The following is a 16786-nucleotide window of genomic DNA, read 5'->3' on the forward strand; positions in this document are numbered from 1 at the left end:
TTATTTAGTTAATTTAAATAATTACATTACAAATATGATAAATATGAAACATTTTCACCTACAGAATCAAAACTACAAACGAAAAAATTAAGTAGAATCGAACCATACCTCAGCCACTTGATTAGATTCAAAACAATAATCAATTTCATTATAGTTCAATTGACAATCTGAACTTGAATTATTCAATATATTCAATAACGAGACAACTGATGATGGAGGATAAGGAGGAAAAGGAAAGAGGAGAAGAAATTACAATGAAAAAAAAAGGAGTAGTAGAAGGAGGAGGAGGTGGTGTTGGTGACGACAATAACGAAAGAGAAAAATAACAAAGAAGAAAAAGAAGAATAAGAGGAAGAAGAAGAAGAACGTGCAATAGCAGCAGGAAAATAAATGTGCGCGTGTAAATATAGATGACTTGTATAAAATTGTATTAAAAAATGACTTGTATATAGAGAATAATTGAAACAATACTTTGAAAAAATACTATACGTGAAGAAAAATTTAATGTTGTTATTCAGTCAAATGAATATAAAATTTAATTCAAGCAACTAATTAAATACTTTTATTGAGGAGAGAAGGTAAAATTAATTATTTATGTTGAATTCTTTTGGTAATAGTATACATATTCAATTAATTCAATCTATATTGTAGATAATTTGAATTGATCTAATAGTTAGTTTATTAGGTTGTTTAAATAAATATTGAGAGTTTGAATCCTGGATCGCATATACTACAATTAATTAGTCAGCGACAAACTTCTAAATAACAATTCATATCTACCATAAATTAATCCTTGACTTATCGGGTTGGAGAATACAATGAAAAAATTTAATATATATTATACTAAAAGAATATCAAAATATTAATACATTTTTATATGTATATTGAGATTAATTTTGATATATAATTATTTTAACTAAAATTTATGTGTTTATATAATTATTTAGTTAATTTAAACAATTACATTACAAATATGATAATACATAATTAATTATTTATATAAAATTAATTTTTACTAAGTATGGAAATTGAACTTATATATATTTAATTCAATGTTGTTAATATTTGTTTTAGACTTATAAATTGATAAAATAATTAGTTAATATTTTTATTAAAAAAATAATTAAATTTGTTAACATCAATACAAATGTAACACAAAATAAAAAATATTGGTTACCTAATTTTTTTAATAATATTTTAAAATATAAAATTAAATTAAATTAATATAATAAATTAATTTATTAATTTACTTAAATAAGTGTTGAAAATTTAAATTTTTTATTATGTATGTAATAATTTATTGACTAATATTAAATAAATTTTTTTAAAAATATTCTAAAATATAAGGGATATATATAGTAAAATATATATGTCAAATCTTGCATTAAATACCAAACCAAATTATGGTAAAAAAGTTAAAAAATCCTGGGTGACGCAATAGCTGCGTGGACCTCAAAACCACAAATGAAAATCCAAAACGCGGATTTCAAAACCCAACTTTAACTTAAATTCACAGACCCCGCGAGATCCGAGCCTCAATTCTCCTTTGAACCGCCCAAATTAAAATCCACAAAAACTTTCAATAAAACAAAAAATTAATTTCCTTTTTTCCAATTCTCATTTTCTTTAACTCGCATATAAATCATTTCCCTGTCTTTAATTTTCTCACACAACCAGAAAAAAAAAATAAAAAGAAACACACTTTACTCTCTCTGTCTCTCCCCCCTCTCTCCGTTTCTCTGTATCGGAACGGAAGAAAGAAAAGTAAAAGAGAGGAAAAAAAACGTTGAGCGAAAAACCCTAACCTTTCTCTGTGTGTGTTCATTTCCGCATTTAGGGTTCCGATTTGGAATTGAGAGAGAACGAGTGGTTTCTAGGGTTTCGATGGAGTGAGTGAGACAGCGTTTGTGAGATCTGCAAAGAAGAGAACCCCCCTTGAAGGACCGTTAACAATGGCTTCTGCTGAGAGGCAGCTCGAAGAGCAGCTTCGTGAAGCTGGGAACAAGCTTCTAGATCCTCCTTCATCCGTCGACGAACTTCTACCTCTTCTCGATGTAAGCGCTTTCTTTTTCTTTTCTTTTTTCTCCCTTCAGTTATTTTCATCAATCGTTGTTAACCCTAAACCGTTAACAATGGTTTCCTTTTGCTTGTGATTCTATACCTGTACGGTATGGTGCTGTGTTGTTTGCTGAACCTCATTTTCAAAGGATTCGTGAATCCGTTTTTGAGTTGCAGATGTGTGACGTTTGCTGATTCTGTGTTTCTTCTGTTCTTCTTTTGAATTTGTAGGAATCTGATGTTGCTCCGTATTCTTAAATTTTGTAAAAAAAATTTCAATTTTGTTTGCAAGTCCTCAAATTTTGATGCAGGGGGATGATTTGGAAGTGAATTAGATTGCTAATTTATTGTCACTTGAATGAATTATTTGTGTGAATGAAATGAAGCCTTTTGTATTTGAGATTCCGAACACATTGTTTCGTAATATTATTTTAGTATTTACACGTGTGAGGTTCTTTTGCCACTTCTCTCAGCCGTACTGACTACTGAGTATACAATGTGCTGGGATAGAGTGTGAGTTACATTAATATCTACTGTTGTCTGCTTAAGGAAAAACAAAACGTTTTAGTTGCCCGCATCTACTGACTGAGCTGATATAAAAGATTGATGCAAGTGGCAAACATGGAATTGTATGCTGTCTTGTGTAGTTTTTATTGATTACAGAGAGTTATTGTTCGGGATAGTGGAAGATACTGCTGGGTGTGTTTGGATTTCTCTTTGATAAGTAGCATTTGCTGTAGATAAAATTATTCTGTATTAGATTTCATTTTGGGAGAAAATATCATCGTATAAAATCATATGATAGCATAATAATTTTTACTACAAAACATTAAATGTTTGCTGGTAATTGTTGCTAACAAGGAAAATTTACTCATCCAGTCACTTAGGTTAAACATATGATCATGATATCAAATTTTAATTTTGAATCCATATATCTTATATTTACAGTTAAAGTCTTGGCCACAGTTTTAAATTTTGGTTCTGCTGTGACTACTGCAATGCTGATACGGTGGGTGCTGCAACAGTGTTGTGGCTGCCAGAACACCGTACTTGGCTATGAAAAAGCAGGTTTTATGGGTTTAATATAAAAGAGAAAGAAATTATGTGCAAAATTTTTATCATTAGTGGCTCTTATGTTACAGTAGGGTGTTCTTATTTATGAAAAAGCCTCATTATACTAGTGTTTGTTGATATGCTTAATATCGTGTTGGAGAAATGACATAAATTGGTAATGTTCCTCTGGCCAAACTTGGCTGTCAATTTTGATTCTTCTTGATGTCCACAGAATGATGGTTTCCTGTTTGGGAAAGCCCAGCACTTTGACCTGAGCAAAAGCTGCCTTCCTATATTGAGTAGTATGTGTGTGTGGTTTTAGATGTCTGTTTCTTGTTCATTCTTTACCTACACTTAAGTGGGTCATTTGATGTTGCTGTTCTTGGAGAAAATTAGGGGTTGGGGGTTTTGAGAAATATTGCACATTTTGCAAAACAAAAGGATTGTTCAATATTCCCTGAGAAATGTTTAAGCTGAACATGATTTGAAGTAAAGTCAAATCAAGAATTCTGTTTTTGATGAATCTTGATAATAAGGTTGATTGCTTAATACATGTGTCCCACTGGCACTGCAGCAAGTTGAGAATTGCCTATCAAGGGTTGAACAGTCACCTAGCCAATCTACACAAAATGCACTCTCTCCGGCGTTGAAAGCATTAATTGCAGATAAACTTTTCAAGCATTCGGATGTTGATGTTAAAGTCGCAGTTGCCTCTTGCATCAGTGAGATAACTAGAATAACTGCACCTGATGCTCCTTATGACGATGACCAGATGAAGGTGTGCATGATTATTTTCTACCACAAATTGGTTGGTGCTTCTTTTATCATGAATTATGTCTCAATTTTTTACCAATATAATTTTCTCTTTCAGGAGGTTTTTCAATTAATTGTATCTTCATTTGAAAGTCTGCATGATATGGCAAGCCGATCATATACAAAGAGGACTTCAATTCTCGAAACAGTTGCAAAAGTCAGGTCGTGTGTGGTAATGTTGGATCTGGAATGTGATACCCTGATTGTAGAGATGTTTAAGCATTTCCTGAAGGCTGTAAGGTAAGAGCTGCTGTATATAAAGTTCTTTGAAACATAATTTTTGATGATTTTATTAGTTACTTTATGATGTAATCTTTTAGAATATATTCTACCTAAGCTTTTTCATTCAGTTGGCAAGTTTTTGAGAATTAATTGTTATTGATTTGTCTTTTTAAATGATAATTATGTTAGTTTCCGGTGACTTGCCAGTGCCACTTGATTTTTGTATGTGTTGCTAGGTTTTGACATTTATTCCACTTTAATAATAATATTATTAGCATAGCAAAAGCATATAATATGAATGTCGGTAGTATTAGTATATGAGAACATTAATTAAATGAACGTCATTTTTACATATCTGTCTATTCTCCATAATAGAATTTCTTTTTTGTACCCCGCCACCAAACAAAAGAGATCCAAGATAATGTCTAGCATCCCAATCATTAGTTCTTAGCAAGGCATGTTACATCTTTTACTGATTGTTTACAATTGCTATTAGGCTATGCAGAATGAGCATTATCATTACATCAATCAAAACGTTTTCTTCCCACTAGATGGACTTGACTAGATTAATAAATTGATGTAATGCTGATATTGTAAAAGTGATAAAAACTTATTTAATGATTAGAGGTGGTGTTTGTAGTGTGAATGGAGTTGACAAGCTTGATTTGAAACTTACAGGGAGGAACATCCAGAGAATGTTTTTTCATCTATGGAAACTATCATGACCCTTGTTATAGAGGAAAGTGAAGATATTCCCCTGGAATTACTTTCCCCAATCTTAGGCAGTGTAAAGAAAGACAATGAGGTTGGTTACAATTCTTTTATATTGTTTAATTTTAGCACGTTTTGTTCTCAAATTATATAAATTTTCACGATCAATATCATTGTGATTCAGGAAGTTTTGCCAATCGCTCGGAAGTTGGGGGAGAGAGTCCTTGAATGTAGTGCAAGCAAGCTTAAACCTTCTTTGGTGCAAGCAGTGAATACATTGGGCATTTCTTTGGATAATTACAGTAATGTTCTTGCTTCAATATGCCAAGATACACCTGGAAGCATGGAGCAAAATGATGCATGCGCTACGAGTGAGCATGTGGTATATCTATCTGTTTTTATCTAAATGATATTCTGATTCGGTTGGATAATTTTCATGACATGGTAGCTAATTGTTAAGTGTCTTATCTTCCAGGAAGGTGAGAGCAAATCAACGAAAGAGCCAGTCGAGGAGTCAGCACAGGTGTGTTCTTCTCTCTCTTGAGTTAATTTTTCTTTTTTCTCTTTTATCCTGGGCAACTGGAAACTAGAACATTTCAATTATCCTTCGCCAGGTGGCCGGGGAGGATGCTAAAGAAGCTGAACCACCCCAGCAAGATAGTTCTATCACTGGCAGATCCCCTAAGTCTGTCATGAGCAATGGCATTGCACAGGCTGGAGAAGAAGATGCTTTGGTAGATTCAAAATCTGCAAAGACGGAAGATGATACCAATTGTTCTAATCAGACGAAAGGTATCGATATGCCAGGTAAGGAGGAGCCCAATGATTTGGACGCTGGTAAACCTGACAAAAGTGAAAAAAAGTTGGTACAAGCTACTAAGAGGAGAGGAAGAAAAACCAACCCATCAGTAAGATCGGCTGAGCCTTCTGAGGGTTCACATCTTGCTGTCGAGAAGGAAGCTGGAAAACAGACCGACTCTAAAAGTGACAGAAAGGAAGTTCCCAGTTCTCCTCAACAAGATGGGTGTGTTGAGGCTGCAGAACCATCAGAGAATGACAAGGAGACTGACACCAAGGTTCCATCACCCAAAACAACTGAAGGTGAACCTGATATCGCTTCTCCTTTGCCAAGTGAAAACAAGGATGAAAACGATTCAAAGAAACATGTACGGTCCAAAAAGAAAGATAGCTCTGCAAAAGAAGTCACTATAAAAGAAGTGGCCACAGATGATGGTTTGAAAAAGGTGGATGAAGGAACCAGTGATTCAGAAGCAAAACCCTCCAGGCGGTCAGGAAAAAAGATAATTGATCGTAGTTCTGATGGGAAAAAGACTACTGTAGCTGATTCAGATAAAAAGGGAAGTGGGATAAGTGATGCAGATGCTAAAAAGCAGTCAGCAAAGAAGTTGGAAGAAAGCAAGAAGGGTAGTGTTGGATCCTCTTCAAGGCAGTCGGAGGTCAAGAAAAAGCGTGCACCGGGCAAAGTGAACTCAGATAAGGGCATAGCAAAATCTGCCACTAAAGATGAAGAGAAGGTATTTTTGTCATTTCTTGCCCTGCTTTTGGAACTATGCTGTTATTTGTTCAGATTATATCAGTTTGCTTAGTAATGATTCTACTTTAGGAATTGGTGTTGTCACCCAAGTCCGCTTCAAAATCAACTAAAGATGACCATCCAGAGGAGACTCCCAAGACAAGTGCAAAGAGGAAGCGCACTCCAGCAAAAGAAAATGTAAGAATCTAGTTTTTTTTTTTGCTTTTTGAAAATTTGACTTCGTGATGTATTTATTAGGGTGGATGCTTTATTGGAGTTTATTAGTGTATCTAGCAGTAGCTATGCACTATGTCAGCTATATGCAGTACGGTCAAATCCTGTTTGTTTCTTTCTCATTTGCTTGCTGTTATGGTGAAAGATTAGTAAGCAGCAATCCATTTGTTTCCTTTCTGTGCCGTTTGGCTTTCTTCTAGGTTTATTCGACCTTTATAGTATTTAGTATCAGTATGGTAATTTATATGCAGCCTACATATTTAATGTATACACCAATTCAAAAAAGTCTAATTCTGACAACCCCCCCTCTTTCTCTCTCTCTCTTTTTGTGCACGTTAAGTAGACTACACTTACAACTCTCATTTTGGTTGCCTAATCTTTTGGCTTATGTCCCAGGAATCAAATATCAAAGATGGTGAAGGTCTTGTTGGTACACGGGTAAAAGTGTTTTGGCCAGATGATGACATGTGAGTACTTGGTGTTATTCATTTGCAACATGCTAAAACTGGAAATCAGATTTGAATTGGGACACTGAATATAATATACCAGTGCATTTAGCTGAAATTTGCTATATGCAAGCATGTCTGCATAAGCTGTTTGTTTCCTTGATAATATGGTTTCTCTTAAAGGCTTATTTCTTTCTTGTTTTAACTGCTTTTATAATCGCAGAGCATGTCCATTGGACTTTGGTAGAGAATAAAGAATTTAGTTGAAACAGGCGCTATGTTGAACTTTTTTATAAATAAATTTATTTGGGTTGGTTTTTCAGTTATTATGTGCCTGTGTTTGTGCATAAATTCCCTTATCCTTTTGGTGCAATTATAGTATAAAAATCTATTCTTGTTGGCATGTTCTTTACAGGTATTATGAAGGTGTAGTTGATTCCTTTGATCGTTCCAAAAAGAAGCACAAGGTGATTTTGCAGCTATGCCACCATCTCTTTACCCTTCCATCTCCTTCCTGTTCTGTCACTCACCAAAACATTTTGGCTTCTGTTTGTTGAATGGTTTCCTATTTGAGTGGTACATCTTACAACCCACTCTATCTTAGATTCTTGTCTTTCCTGACAATCTTGATTTTTCTATTTAGGTTTTGTATGATGATGGTGATATGGAGATATTAAATCTTAAAAAGGAAAGATGGGAAATCCTTGATACTGCTGCTCCAGATGGGGTGGGTCTCTTGTCTCATAATTTTAAACTCTACTGCATTGCATAAATACTAATGATGGCCATAATGTTAACAGGATGAAGGGAGCGAGCATATTAGTCCTGATGTTTCTGATGATAATGACATGTAAGTGCTGCTTATAAGTCGTGTCATTTATTGTAGAAGATACTTATTGTTATGCCCCAAAAAAAAAAAACAATATTGATTTGTTTCTGTGCTTCAAACCTCCGGGAAGCATATCCATGTGTGCTTGGTCTAATTGTTATACAGCTGTTGTTGTGCATGTTTGATGGATATCTTGTTGTCACTGCTGTATATGGTTTGTCAGCTTTTATGTTTGACCTTATTTATTTTTGTCATGATATTCAGCCTGCCTGAGCCAACAAAGAAGAAAGGAAAAACAAGTGATGGGAAAAAGGCCGCTTCTTCTAAAAGGTTTGTAAATGTTACTAATTGGTGTATGTTTCATCCCTTGATTGTTGTCTTATGATCTTCACTTCAATCTCCTTATAGTGGAGGAGCCACATCCAGCAAATCAAAGGGATCATCTGGGAAGTCGAGCCAGAAGTCCAAAGACAGTAGCAAAGTTGATCGCAAAACCAAGGAGAATACTCCCAAAACTGGTGGCGGTAAATCTATTGATGCTGCACCGAAAGCATCTGGCAAGTCAAAGAACACTGACGGTTCGAAGATAAGCAAGCCGAAAGATGATGATGTTAGTGCATCGAAACCCTCTACCAAGTCTAAGCAAGAAACTCCGAAGACAGGAAAATCAAAGCAAGAAACATCCAAGAGTGCTGCTTCCAAATCAAAATCCAGTAAAAGCGGTGGGAAGTCCAATGGCACAGGCAAGATGAAAGCTAGTTTATTGCAGGTAAAAGATTCAGAGAGTGAGGACTCGGAGGGTTCAACCAAAGAGATGGAAGAAGTGAAGGTGAAGGCAACTAGTTCATCAAAGTCTGGAACTGAGGTGAAGACTGGAAAGAAACGCGGAAGAAACTAAAGGTTGATGCCTACTTTGTAATTGTTCATTCCTTGCTGCTCGCTCTTCTTATGGTCTCTGCATTTGGGATTTCTATGTTCTGGACCTTCTAGTGCGATCTAGGCCGTTCTTCATCTCTGTTAAATATTGTGGTCATGCCTTGATTATTGGTAGCATTTTATTATGTGGTTAGCCTAGTTTAGTGGTGGTAGGGGCTAGTATTTATTGTTTTCTTTCATCGCCAGATTTCTAGATGGATTTTGTTTGGAGTACAGTAGAAAAACATTTGGTTAGCCGTAAATTAAGTGAATGTTTTGGCGCTCGTGATTATTAAGTTCGCAAAATTTTCCTACATAAAGTGCATGAATACATGATTACTTAGATTTAATAATAAATAGGTCAATTTTACTTTCAAACAATGTGTTTGGTAACATTGAGTTAACGTAGCAATGTGTATGTTACATGCCATTATTAGTCCCTACGGTAAGTAATTGTGGAGTGGATCAAATGTGTTGACAAAAGTAGGTAATAATTGCTTGACTACTATAGTTCTCGATCGTGTGCAAGTTTTTGGAAGTTAGGCCCACTAATCCCTAAAGTGACACTGGAGGACCTTAAAAAGGGAAGTGTACCAGTCCAATTGTCCAATATATTTAAATTGGTTTTCAAAGAATTTTAATTTTTAAATAGAATACTTTGATTCTTAACAAACTTTTATTCTCTGTAAAGCTTTGATAATTATTTTTGTTAGATAAATTGGTTTCTTTGTCTTTTTTAATCAAATTTTTAATATGTATAATAGACAAAAATCTCTAAAAATTTAATTATATAATATTTGGAATAATTCACGTCAATATAATTAATAGAGTTTAAAATTATGCAAGAACTTGTTATATGTTCTATCATAAACATATCTATATAATTGAATCAGGTAATTCGATTTTAGTTATTTATATGTAAATCGAATTTGTTTGATTCAATTTACTATGTATATATTGTATTTGTAGTAAATTAAATTAGCATGTAAATAGTTAAAATTGAGTTATCTTAATTTGATTTATATATATGTATCAATGTATGTACTCAATTCTAATTTAAAATATCTACATAATTTTAAATTTTATTTATTTTATAAAACTGAATTATCCTAATGTTTAAGTAAGATATTTTGTTGAAGACAAGATGTCTTGTATGAATTTTTTAAGGACTAATTCAAAGTTTATTAAGAAAAAATAAAAAACATCTAATTAAATGGATCCAAAGAGGGCAAGCAGTTGAATGGTAGCAAATAGCAATATCCTTTGTGTCGGTAAAAATCTAAATCTCAGTATTCCAACCAATGGTTGCCTCCCCAAATGTCGCAGCCTTTATGTCCTATCACCCTAATTCCCTAGAAGATTATACCACACTTTATTAAATAACTAACATGAATGAGACCCCAACACTAAACAATCTAACGGCAGGGAATAACGTACAATGACATCAACGGCTGTGAGATAACCACCATCTTGTAATCACAGCTACTAATGCTGCCTTTATTATTTTGTCGTTTACTCTTTGTTTTGTCGTTTGTCATTGGAAAATGTTTCGTCTTCTTTCTTCTTTTGTCTTCCCAAAACAAAAGAGATAGAGCGTTTGGGTGGTCATCAGACTCATCTTAATAAATGATTTTAGTAAACCACAGAATGATACATATAAATTTCATGAAATAATCATAATATCTTTAAAAAAGAATATATTTATAATTTTAGTCCTTGTAATTATAAAAAAGATTTTTCTAAGAGTACTTGTCAAGAATATTTATCTAAAAATATTTTGCAAGTAATTTTATACATTCTCATATAAAATAAAAATTTAACTATAATATATTAATAATATAAAATATTTTATACGGTCAATTCAGTCTTTTGAAAATAATGGAATTATATCTCCCTTTTTCTAAATATTTTGTAATATATATAAAAATATTATAATTAACATGATAAGCTCATTTAACAAAAGTCTTAGATAACAATTTAAGGTATTTTTGTTCAACTTTTCATTTACTCACTCGATAATTTTTCAAATTCAACATGATGGGTTATTCAATTCTTCACCCACCATTCACTCAAAACTTATTTTTCAAATTCAATATGTACTATTTGGCTAATTAAAAAGTTTCATCATTATAATCATTACAATAATTTATTTATCTTTTTAATGTTATTTTATGTTTTATCGATCTTTATGGATAATTTAATTATTTATATTACAAAAAATTTGTTCTGATTGAATTATTAAAAATTTTAAATCACTCAAAATATGAAAAATACAACTTTAAGATATTTTATAATATTTATCTTTAAAAGAATTAATTTATTGTCATGGTGACGACAAAATATTAAAAAATTGTAATATTTATAAATTTTGTTTTTATATAATGTTGTTATGTAATTTTGTTAAAATTTGTCTCTTAAATTCTTTTTTCAAGTTTTGCCATTGCGTCCAATTACATTTTCTTAATATAACAATTCACGTACTCAATGTATAAAAGATATTTATTTTTATTGATGTGATATTATATCATTAGATATACGTATAAAATTATTTTATGTTAATAATATATTAAAATAAATTTTTTAAGTAATGGTTTAAAAATTCAAAATTTTAAATTTTTCGGCACAAATTTTATGCATTCGAAAAATTAACTTTTTAAAAATTTTTTTTAGCTAAGAAAGCATCTTAAAGATACTTGTTCAATTTCAAAGGACAATAATAAAAAAATGAGAATCTATTTGTGTATTAAAAATATTTTCAAAGATACTTTTTTATGATATTGGTAACAACGATAGTAATAGATGAACAAATCATTATTCAACACAAATACCCTAAAAGTGCCCAAAACATCTTATACACATTAATTTTTTATATTTCTTTGCAAATGAGATATGAGCAATTAACTATTTACTTCATTCATTTATTTTAGTAAGTAAAATATATATAATTTTTTTCCCTTGAGTGTAAATAAAATGTGTAATAATATATTAAACAATTTGATTAACATACATCTGCTCTAAAAACACATTTTAAGAAATACTAGGAAAGAAAATCATTTATTGAAAATCATTGAAAAGATAACTTTTTATATTTTTAAAATATTAAATATATCTAAAAACTTAAAAATTTTCTATTATTAATTTATTATGCATCTAGTAATTTATTGACGAGCTACAAATTTTTACATAGAACTCAGAGTCGTAGTAGATTAGTTCTTAATAACCAGTCGAGTTAGAAAATTTCGTAGACATCCAAATCTCACATAAAACTATATATATTTTTTTATTTTTAGAATTACATATATTAATAACCTTCAATTTTCTTCTCCTTTCGTGTTCGTGTGTTTTTTTTATACATAATTTGAATTTTTATGTTTTTACAAAAAAATATTTTTAAATTTTGTATTGCTTTTAAAAAAAATTGTTATTGAACAAAATAATTTTATAAAAGATGAAAATATTATTTCTAAATTATTAATACCACTCACTCTTAATTATACGTTTTTATCTTTTTCTAAAACTATATACAATCCTTATATATATATATATATATATATATATATATATATAACAAAAAGTAATAAAAAATTTTGATATGACAAATAAGAATTAAAAAAAATTAAAATAATAAATATAATTAAGATTAAATGACGCTATCAATTTGAGAATAACATTATTTTTTTTCAAACTCTTTTAACTAGTGCTATTAGGCATTCCTTTAGCCAAATAAAAAAAAATGGAAAAGATAACGTTCACAACATCATTATTGTTAATAATTTAAGTCTCTTTGGACCTTTCACACACCTCACAATAAAGGCTACTCCATCCGCTTATTGTTGTGCCTGTGAGAGAGAGAGAGGGAGAGAGAGAGAGAGATTTCAAGCTCCAAACTTTCTTTGTTCAGCAATATCAATTCGATGTTGTTCCTCATATTTAAGATCTGGATTGGACATACGTGTCATCCAGTTTGCATCAACAACCTAAAAATGAAGAGAGAGAGAGAGAGTGAGAGAGATTGATTTTGTTTGTGTCAAAACTAGTTTCTTGCTTCTAGATTATGGCATTAGTTTTATACATATATGTAATTATTTTTCCTATATATTTTTTCCTCATCTCTTTGTCTCTAAAGTCTAATCTTTCTCAACTCATATGATGATGCACTTCTTGTTATGTTTCTTTATTTCTTTTTTTCACTCTTAATTTTCTCCCTTTTACTTGTACGGATGCAGGTTCTTTGTCTCAAACCCTAATTTTTTTTACCAAATAATTATTGGTTTTGTTTTTGAGCATATGATGCACACATATAGGTTTTGTTTTCCTTTCCATTAATGTATATATATAACTCTTTGACTCTCTTTTCATCAGATCTGTAAAATTATGAGTTTTCTTTTCTTTCCTTTTCCCCCAATTTTTTCATCCTGGGAAGTTTCTAAATTTGGGAAATTATTAATTTGGCACATAGAAATTGACAGAAGAGAGTGAGCACATAGAAAATATATTGTATAAATTTATGCAATTTTTTTTGTGTGCTCACTACCAGTGGCGGATCCACGGGGGGACCTAAGGTGGCCATGGTACCCCCAAATTTTTTTTAAAAAAATAGTAAATAGTAATAATTAATAATATTAAATTTTTTTATATATAATATTAAAAAAAATATAAATTACAAAATTTTATAAATTAAAAAAACTAAAAACTGCATTATGTATTAGATATTTGAATTATTGTTGCTCTTGTTAACAAATAGCCCATTCTAATAATTAATAAAAATGGTTCTATTATACTAGTCCAAGCCCATACTATTAATTAAAGTAATCCTAGTACATTTTTCAAATATTTGTTTCAAACTATCATAGGCATAGCGCCACTTTTCTCTCTCTTTTAGTGATTCCCAAACTTTTGGTCTTCTACTCTTCTCATTCTAATTTTCTTTCCATACCAAAACAAGACATATGAAGAAAAACCATTGAAGAGAAGTGAACAACAAAATATTAACCATTGAATGCACAACAAAGATTCAAAGAGGTATATTTCAATTTTTTTTAAGTTAATGACAATGTCAAGTATTATTTACATTATTTATTTAAAATAATTAATTTATTTTTTTTATAATGGACAGTGTTCAAAGATTGAAGTGAGGACGAAACTCAATAGAATTATTTTTTTGTGAGACTTGGAACAAAAAATAATCAGGTAAATCAATAACTTTATTTTTGGTTATTATATATTTGTGTTTCTAAAATTATTTGTTATTGCTCAATAGGTTTAATATTTTTTTTAAGAAAATAATATATATGCAATTATTTTTGTTTTTTTTTTTGTTAGATAGTTCAAGTTAAGTTAAAAATGTCAAAGATGAAAACAATTCACTCATTTAGTGAGCAAGCAACCGAGCTCCTCATACTGAGTACATCTCTAGATCCTAAAGATGCTTTCAAGTTATTCAATGTTTGCAACATATGCAATCTTGTAAAGAATTTCTATTCTTTAGATTTTTCTGAGCAAGAAAAGATTCAATTGGATTATGAGTTACAACATTATGAACTTGATGTGGTTAAAGCTCCAGATTTTCAGAATTTGTCTACTCTTGCTGAATTGTGTCAAAAATTGACAGAGACAGGAAAATCAAATATATATCCTTTAATTGATAGATTAATTCGTCTTGTTTTGACTCTTCCTGTGACAACAGCAACAACTGAACGGGCCTTTTCAGCTATGAAGATTATTAAAACAAGGTTTCGAAACAAGATGGAAGATGAATTTTTAGCAGATTGTATGATTGTATATATTGAAAAGGAAATTGCTTCAAAATTCACTTCAGAGATGATAATTGATGATTTTAGTTCCATGAAGCATCGTCGAGCAAGTTTAAAAATATCAAAATCTTAAAGTATGTAGTTGAACATTGACTTTTATATAATATAATATAATTACTTTTTTGATATATATGCTACAAATCATATTTTGTTAATTTTTTGTTATATTTTATATTTAATTGGCCCCCCTCTTATGAAATTTCTGGTTCCGCCACTGCTCACTACTCTTTCTGTCGGATTCTGTCCAAAAATTTGTTGTTTCTGGTTTCAACCATTTTCTCTCTCATATATCTCCCTCTCTCTCTCTCAATGGAGCTCAAAGACAAACATCACTGAGTGAAGCAAGTTAATTAATAGCTATGGTAGGGTAATAATATCATATTATTCAACATTACTCAAAATATAATTATATATCAGTACTTTTTTAGTTTTTTATTCACTAATATAAAATAAATATTAAAATATAAATGATACATTAAAAATAAGTTAAATATATAAAGATTGATTTTAATAAATAATTTTAGTATATACTACATAAATTATTTTTCTACACTATATCATCATTTTTATTATAAAGTGTGTGATGAATCTCAACATTCTTTCTTGCATTGTATTGGTCTGTTTTTATGATTTACTATACTAGTCATAATTGTTAATTATTCAATTTTATTACTTATTCTAGTCATAAATCTCATTTTCAACATTATTAAAAAATAATATATGTTTTCTTTTTATGTATTTATTTGTTTTTTGTACATTAATTTCCCTCAGTACTATTTATAATCGTATTGTCTAATTATATATATTGACTTATTTTATTTTATTGAATTGCAATTGACAATTGCTCTTCATTGCTAATAATTCTTCAACTTTTATATTGGTGTTACCAAACGGAAAACTATGACTTTTGATGGTGCACAAGTTGCGCTGATTACTATGCAGATCTTAAGCGACAAATTTTTTTTTTTCTCTATACATGCGAAAATAAAAATATATTGTTACAAATATATGTAGCCTAGCATGGAATGGGACTTTTATATATATATATATATATATATATATATATATATATTGGTCCTCACAAGCTTTTTCTCTACAACTAGTCTCTCTCTATATATATAGAGAGAGAGGATATTGGATTAATACGCATGTATGCACAACCTTGTATTGTTATATTTAAAAAAAATGTTTTATACAATTATTTTATTTATTATATAGTCTTCATGGTTTTTTATTATTACCCCTTAATTTATTTTGAATATATATATATAGAGAGAGAAATTCTCTGCATTTATATTTACATTAGGCATGCGTAATGTTCTCACGGACACATTAGGTAAGTGTGTGCTCGTTTACTGGTCTGAAATGTGGATAGATATAAATTGTATTATGATTAGTTCATGAATATATAAAAACCCTATGATTCAAAGGGTTATTTTTAATCATTAAACTTCTATTGAGTGTAAAAAAATTTTAACCATTGAACTAAGGTTATCATATAATATCTTAATGTTTTTGTTTATATAAAAGCTAATTGTATTTAGTGATATACAAAAATCTAATTATAACACATATAAGCTCTAACCTCTCCTCTCAATCATTTTGTTGTACTCTCTACTCTGCTACTCCCCTTGCTGGCATCCCGTGCTCGTGCTCGCATTTAAAGTTGCGGTCGCCATGCTTTGTGGTCGTCATGCTCGTGTGCTCCATGGCTGTCGTGCTTGTGTTCTCTGTTCAGTATCGTGCTCACCCCTATTTTATTGCCATTTATGTTTGTCTCTATGATGGTTTAAACCTAGGTGTTGAAGGTATTTAAGGGTTGAAGCCCTGAAGTGTTAATATAACAATATCAATTAATTTCATTTCCATATTTCCAATAATCTTAATTGACTTTATCAAACAATGGCAACTTGTCGTGCATACTGTATTGTGCTTGTCAAGCCGTATCTTTGTTAATTTTTTTTTTTTTGGATTTTGATATCTTATGTCCTTAAGATATTTAAAAATCAGCATCATATATTCGTTCAAGATATTACATAAACAAAGGATTATTCAATTCAATTACATGATTATTGATGTTCAATTCCAATAAAATTTGGTATAAACAAATTTTATAGTCATTGGAAAATATGAATATCTATCTTCAACTTCGTAAACT

At 30.5% G+C, this 16786-nt stretch overlaps 1 protein-coding gene and 1 long non-coding RNA gene across 3 annotated transcripts; both read left to right on the forward strand.

Moving 5' to 3' along the window:
* Nucleotides 1-1481: 1481 nt before the first annotated feature.
* LOC112697556 (sister chromatid cohesion protein PDS5 homolog C) lies at nt 1482-9193 on the forward strand. 2 transcript variants are annotated; one of them, XM_025750788.2, is made up of 14 exons: nt 1482-2054; nt 3686-3889; nt 3983-4164; nt 4825-4951; nt 5042-5239; nt 5333-5380; nt 5472-6392; nt 6482-6589; nt 7022-7092; nt 7487-7538; nt 7715-7798; nt 7872-7921; nt 8165-8230; nt 8309-9193. In XM_025750788.2, the coding sequence occupies exons 1-14, from the start codon at nt 1953-1955 to the stop codon at nt 8796-8798; spliced, it is 2703 nt and encodes a 900-aa protein (XP_025606573.1). In that variant the 5' UTR covers nt 1482-1952; the 3' UTR covers nt 8799-9193. The 2 variants fall into 2 exon arrangements, with proteins under 2 accessions (XP_025606573.1, XP_072077574.1); XM_072221473.1 differs by having other exon boundaries at nt 1614-2054; nt 2290-3889.
* A 3426-nt stretch (nt 9194-12619) lies between these two features.
* On the forward strand, nt 12620-14754 carry LOC140180410 (uncharacterized). The gene is made up of 3 exons (XR_011874652.1): nt 12620-13837; nt 13932-14005; nt 14502-14754. It is a non-coding gene; the product is annotated as an uncharacterized lncRNA (long non-coding RNA).
* The last annotated feature ends 2032 nt before the right edge of the window (nt 14755-16786 follow it).

Source organism: Arachis hypogaea, chromosome 16 (assembly GCF_003086295.3).
Source record: "Arachis hypogaea cultivar Tifrunner chromosome 16, arahy.Tifrunner.gnm2.J5K5, whole genome shotgun sequence".
In the NCBI taxonomy this organism is placed as follows: Eukaryota; Viridiplantae; Streptophyta; class Magnoliopsida; order Fabales; family Fabaceae; genus Arachis; species Arachis hypogaea.